Source organism: Hipposideros armiger, unplaced genomic scaffold (genome assembly GCF_001890085.2).
Source record: "Hipposideros armiger isolate ML-2016 unplaced genomic scaffold, ASM189008v1 scaffold_1002, whole genome shotgun sequence".
Classification (NCBI taxonomy): Eukaryota; Metazoa; Chordata; class Mammalia; order Chiroptera; family Hipposideridae; genus Hipposideros; species Hipposideros armiger.
In genome coordinates, this window is record NW_017732352.1 from 249,778 (window position 1) to 255,889 (window position 6,112).

General features: G+C 44.3%; 1 protein-coding gene across 1 annotated transcript; it reads right to left on the reverse strand.

Annotated features, from left to right (window-relative positions):
• Positions 1 to 279: 279 nt before the first annotated feature.
• GPHB5 (glycoprotein hormone subunit beta 5) lies at positions 280 to 5,625 on the reverse strand. The gene is made up of 3 exons (XM_019631470.1): positions 5,534 to 5,625; positions 4,312 to 4,524; positions 280 to 788 (listed from the first exon to the last, which is right to left on the reverse strand). Exons 2-3 carry the CDS (start codon positions 4,513 to 4,515, stop codon positions 600 to 602), a joined length of 393 nt encoding a protein of 130 aa, XP_019487015.1. The 5' UTR covers positions 4,516 to 4,524; positions 5,534 to 5,625; the 3' UTR covers positions 280 to 599.
• Between the last annotated feature and the right edge of the window lie 487 nt (positions 5,626 to 6,112).

Consider the following 6,112-nt stretch of genomic DNA (forward strand, 5'->3'; position numbering starts at 1 on the left):
AAACTCCTTTCCATTTGAGCTACTATTTCTCTCCCTCTTTTAAATCTGAGCAGTCTCTATTCTTGCATAGGCAATTGCTCAGTTAAAGAAGAGAACATTTTCTCTAAGGAAGCTTGCAGTTGGATGGAGGGGCATGAAGACCAAAGCATTTATTCATTTCTGGCCCTTTGGTCATAAATCTAGTTGGAGACCAGTCGTTAAAGAGGACATGCAAATAAGACTTTCTAGTCTCGTTTCCTAATTATGCCCAGGGCATTTAAACCATTGGCAGGTCATAACTCCAAATAGGGGGAAGGTTGTGATAGACAAATTATGTTCTGAGCTTCCAGGTGAAGAACAATTAATTTGCAGATATGTAAACCAGAGAAATTATTTTGGTGAAGGCACAAATATCATTTTGCATTTTTAGCATAAGTATGCTTTCTCTGGGGCCTTGTGCCTGAGCTAGAACTAAGGGAGACAGGGAACCTCCTCCACAGGTGTGGTCAAACTTAAACAGTCCTTGGATCCAGGGGGTAATAGCTGCTTGTGCTGCTGCCTGTGCCAGTGGGTCTGTGAGGCTCACGGTTGCCATCTGTGTTCTGCAGGCCATGCCAGTTTCAGATGGTGTCACACTCGGTGGTGGCAGTGGAACAGGCCCCGCAGTCACAGCGGACAGCCACCGGGTAGGTGTAGAAGGGGTCGACTCCTGGGGCACAGCTGGGCAGCTTGACGATCACCTGCTTGGTCTCATTGTAGGTACAGACTCGATGATAGGCTTCGATGTAGGGGGATTCCAGAATGGGCTTCTGTCCCCACAAGCAGAAAACAAGGAACCCATTAGAACACACCATCCTGCTCCATCTCCACAGAGAAGAAGGTACCACTTCTCACTATCAAAAATTAACTCGTTATTCGCTTGGCTACTTGTTCACCTGTCTCCTCCCAGTTGAAAGGAAACTCCTGAGAGCAGGAAGCTAATCTTGTTCACTACCATATCCCAAGCTCCCAGAAGAGCCATGGCCCCCAGTAAGTGCTAAAGTAAATAGTTAACAAATAAATAATCTTGAGCATTGCTGAGCCTTCTAGCCCATCTCCTTTCTTCCACCATTACCCTCTACAGTCTGTTTGGAACACGGCAACCCCAAGCGATCCCATAAAAGTATGTTAGATCTTCTCTCCCCTCCGCTCAAAGCCCCAGCGATTTCCCATCTCACTCAGCTGAGTAAAAGTCATGGCCCTTACGTTCACCCCCAAACCCCTCCATCACCTTCCACTCCTTCCTTCACCTGCTGATATGTCTCCAGCGACCCTGTCTTGCTGACTTCATTCTGCTCCAGCCACAACAGTCCCCTGATTGTCCTCAAGCCCAGGACCAGTCCACCCCAGGGCTTCTGCCCCTACTGTTCATGCCACCGGAATGCTCTTCTCCCTTATGATTCATTCCTTCACCAACCTTAGGTTTTTGTTCAAACGTCACCCTCTCAGGGAAGCCCTTCCTGACGGTGATATTTAAGCCTTTCTATACCCCTTGCCACTTCCTCTCCCTCTTTCTTTTCCTCCATAGCACTTGTCAGCACCATGTGATGTATTATAGGTTTCATTTATTTGTGCTGTTTTTCCCACTCTAGAAAGTCAGGCTCTATTAGGACAGGAATTTTTGCCCGTTTTACCCCCTGCTGTGCCTCTGCTACCTAGAGTAGTACCTGACCCCCAGGAGGTTCTCAGTAACTATTTGTAGAATTAATGAAAGAAAACAGAGGAAGGCAGTTTCCCAAATGCCCTATATACTGTACTGATAATCAAAGGATTCGCATCCTTCCTTCACCTTTTATAAATATTGAATTAAAAATTGATTTTGATAAACAGAGCATGTCAATCAGGAAATCAGCACAAAGTAACAGTTGAAATCTCAAACCCTGTAGTCAGACCTACTGAGCTTGAGTCCCTGTTCTGACACTCGCTGGAGACCTTGGAAAATTCAGCAAACTTCTTGACGCCTCAGTTTCCTAATCTGTACAACAAAATACCTACCTCACAGCATCATTGTGGAGATAAGGTTTGCTTCATGTCCTCTTACCCTCAGAAATCTGGAATCTCAGGCAGTGTTGCCAGATAAACTATAGGACACCCAGTAATATTTGAATTTCAAATAAATAATACTTTTTTTTTAGTATAAGTATATCCCAAATATTGCATGGAACAGACATTTTTTTAAATGGTCATTTATCTAACATTCCAATTTAACTGGCATCGTGGTTTGGTTTGGTTTTGCTTTTTGCTAAATCTGGCACCCCTAAACCCAGGCCAGAGCAAAGGCTATTATCAGCAGCAGCAGCAGCAGATCCACCTTCAAAGTAAACGCACCGACTTTGTCACTGTGAACATCCTTATCTTTAGATGTGCTCCCCAGTTCAGGTACCAAAAATAAGTGATTTACATCTCAGAAACGCTCAGATTGCTGAGAAAATAAATCCCATTTAATTTTTTTCTATAAGTAACCTCCCTTTCATAGTGCAGAAAAGGTATAAATAAAAGCTGGCTAACATTAAGGAGAATCTTGCTTTCTAATCGCCTTGGTGCTTCCATTTCTCCAGTGAGAACACAGTCCCTGATCTGTGGGTGGCCATGATCCAGTTAAGGAAATCCATCAGTTCATAAGAGAAAATGGGCTGGTTTGAGACTTGGGCCCAGAAAGAACTCCAAAGAGCCCCCAAATGAACTTCAAGCAGTGGGAGGCACCACCAGGCCACGCCCTAAATATGAGAAGGTGCCAAAGTTTCCGGAGCATGTTTGATGTCAAGTCACAGCCATGAAATCCTTAGCAACTGAATTTTCATTTGGCTATTCAGTCTCAAGCCCCCTGAATGATGCAAAAATAAAGTTAATTGGGTGTAGTAGTTTCATTTAATTTGGATATTTCATCACTATAACCCAATTCCACTCATGGGACCATAATTTTATCTACGTGATACCAGGTTGCTCTCTGAACCCCTGAACAGAAGGGTGTTTTTCCTGATGGCAGTGTCCTCCCATGGTGCTCAAGGCCTTCTAAGTTGGCATCAATTATGCCAGAAGACGTACTTTGTATCTCTAGGTAGAGGTCAACCCCATATAATTCACCAAGTATTTACTGAATGCCTTCTTCATACATGACTTTGACAAGAGCTGTGAAAGGCACAAGAATGAATACCTGCCCACATCTAGTGTTGTGTGGTGGGTGAGAAGAAAGACAAAAGGTAGGCTCGCATCATGGGCTGACCAGGGCGTCAGAAAACCCTTGGGGATGGAGACAGGCCTCGAATAAATTTGATAATGACAGATGGCAATAAGAAGGGATATGAGCAAAGGACCAAAAGTGAGATTTTATGAAGGGCACTTAACAAAGCCTTAAAAATCAATCTGACAAGGCCAGAGCTCACAATAGGGATAGTCGCTGCGAAAACAGGCAGACGTCATATTGCTAAGGACCCTGAAAACTGGTTATTGAATTTGCAGTAGTGGGCGGTCATTAAAGGTTTTGAGCTGGGGTGACAAAATCAGAGCTGGTACTTCATTGGTAACCAGTTCAGGCCTCAGTGAAAAGAGTCGGCAGTCTGTGGTGTGGTTTGATGGGGGCTGAATGGACTTTCTTTCCACCTTGAGCAAACATCTCCTCCTCTCAGCCCAACAGGGTTCTAACTTTGTCTGAGATTTTTATCCCCATTTCAAAAGCAATGTGTCTAAAAAGGCAGGATATAATTAAATATAAAGGGACTTAATGGGTCTCTCAGTGATAATCCATGAGGCTCCCAGGAATTTCCAGTGAGCGGCGAGGGTAGGGCGGTGGGAGAGGCACTGAAGGAGGAACTGAGAACCCACCCTCACCTGTTACATAGCTTAAGGCCTCTCTCTCGGTTACTGGTTGGCTTTATCACAGGTGGAGGAATACAGGGAAGAGTTTTGGTTACAGCCTTTGAAACAAGAATTTATTCCCAACTTTCCATATAGTCCCTCTACATGACTTTGCAGTCACTCACCCTTTGAATTCCTCCACGTCATCTGTAAAATGGGTCATATAATGGCACATCTTGACCTCCCAGAGATGATTCCCAAATATACAGACAGCATGCAAGTAAATTATTAATTTTATCAATGCTTTGTTAGAGGGCCAAGATCATGTTTCTTTTGGATATTTTTGGAGCATGCCAAATCATTGTTATTTTTAAAAATCCACAGCAAAGGGCAAATGCCCCAGCTCTACCGCATTTCACCAAAAAAGTGCACGCTTAGGAATCAGGCCAAGTGGCTGGCCCTTAAAGGCATTGCCCCTGGGCCTGTCTTGGGACTCACCTCCCAGGTTTCACAGCGGCCCCAGCAGGCATCCGTGGTGATCCGAAGGCCCCTGCAGCCTGGCTTCTTGGCCACAAAAGTAAACTCCCGCACGGCACAGCCCACAAAGGTGCCCAGGTTCCCACCTGAGGTGCTGAGAACACAGCAGCAGCCAGTCAGGAGGAGGAGGGCCATGGGGCCAAGGAAAAGGTATGCCAGCTTCATGCTGTTCTTCTGAGGAGAGAAAGGAAAGAGAGCTCATTAACAGGTCCAGCTGCCATCCATGGGGCAGCCAACAATGTGTTGGTGGCTATCAAAGGGACCTTGCTCTTAGCATTTCAGAATAAATGAGCCAAGAAATTGCAGATGTCCACAAACTCCAACACAGGTGCCCAAAGTTTCCGCTGACTCCAATATGGATCCCATGGGCCCACTGCCCTCACTGGACACCCCACCCTCCAAGGCATCCTCAGCCTTCCCCTTATTGTCACCCAACTGCTGGACTTGACTTGTGTGTTAAAGAAGTTTGTTCCAATGGTCTTCTTCAAAATGAACACAAAAAAATGTGACACATGAAAAGTAATGTATATCCTAACATAATACATAAATACACAGTTATTGTTTTTATTCAGATTCAGTGTGTTTGATGTCATGGGACATGTTTGCTCAAAGTTATATTTTTAGTGTCGTGGATGGGGAATCGGGGGGGGGAGATGGATAAATTATAATTGCATGCTCATATGTATTGTTACTTCCCCAATCCTCCACAAAACACGGATGTGCACAAGATATTATGAAACTTGGCATCTGACTCTGTGGCCTTTCATAAAAATTTGTCCTACTTGCTACAAATTGCCTCTGCTCTATGCCTCCATAGGCACCTAGCTGTGATTCAATTTACATCCAAACGATGAAAAGCATATGAGATGTTTCAAACATAATCCTCATCTACTGTCATGTCTATCCTCTCTGGGTCTTGGTCATTTCCTGTGCTTTTCCAGGAACCAGGAATCACTCCCTTCATGCTCGTCCCACTAGACAAAACATACCTGAATGTTAAAGCAAGGGTGGACATTGCATTTATGGAACGCCCCCAGTTCATTATCACTTAAAACTGGCTGGAAAATTATTTATTTCCAAATCTGACTCCCAGCTCCTACTTCTGACCTGTCTGTCCCCTTAGCAGGGCTCTTTGGACTTCCCTTCAGGAGGAATGAAGTTAAATATATGAAGAAGCACTTACCGGGTCTGGTTGGAGCTAACGCTTCTTGTAGAGCTCACACTTGCACCCAAGATTTCCAAAAGTCACAAGGAGTGGTGGAAGTTTGCTCTGGGTAAATGTCTCTACCCTCTGTTACTGGGCTGCTTGACTGCTCAAATATATAGGAAAGGTCTTGTCAATCAAAACAAAAGAGAGGCAGATCCTTACAGGAGCCACTAAACACATCAAAGACCTGGGATATAAAGCAGGTCTCTATTTTCCAAAACTGATTAACTTAAAGGGTGTTGTTTTGTTTCTTAACATCACCTACTGAAACAGAAAGTTACCTTGGTGGGTGACATAATCCTAGGGAAACAGTCAAAGGTGGTTCACGTAGCTCTCAAGAGAACAAATGCACTGGGGCAAGATGGATTAAATTTTCCTTCGTGGTAACCACAACTTTCCTTCGAAACAGAAGCCAGTCACTAGTAACTCATGGCAAACTTTTTCCCTTAACCCGCAACACATTTCAATGCACTGAAAAATAACAAAACAATAATTCTTCCTGAAAGTACATGGGCTCACTCTCTGAAAGAATGGAAATCACAGCGAGAAGAAACA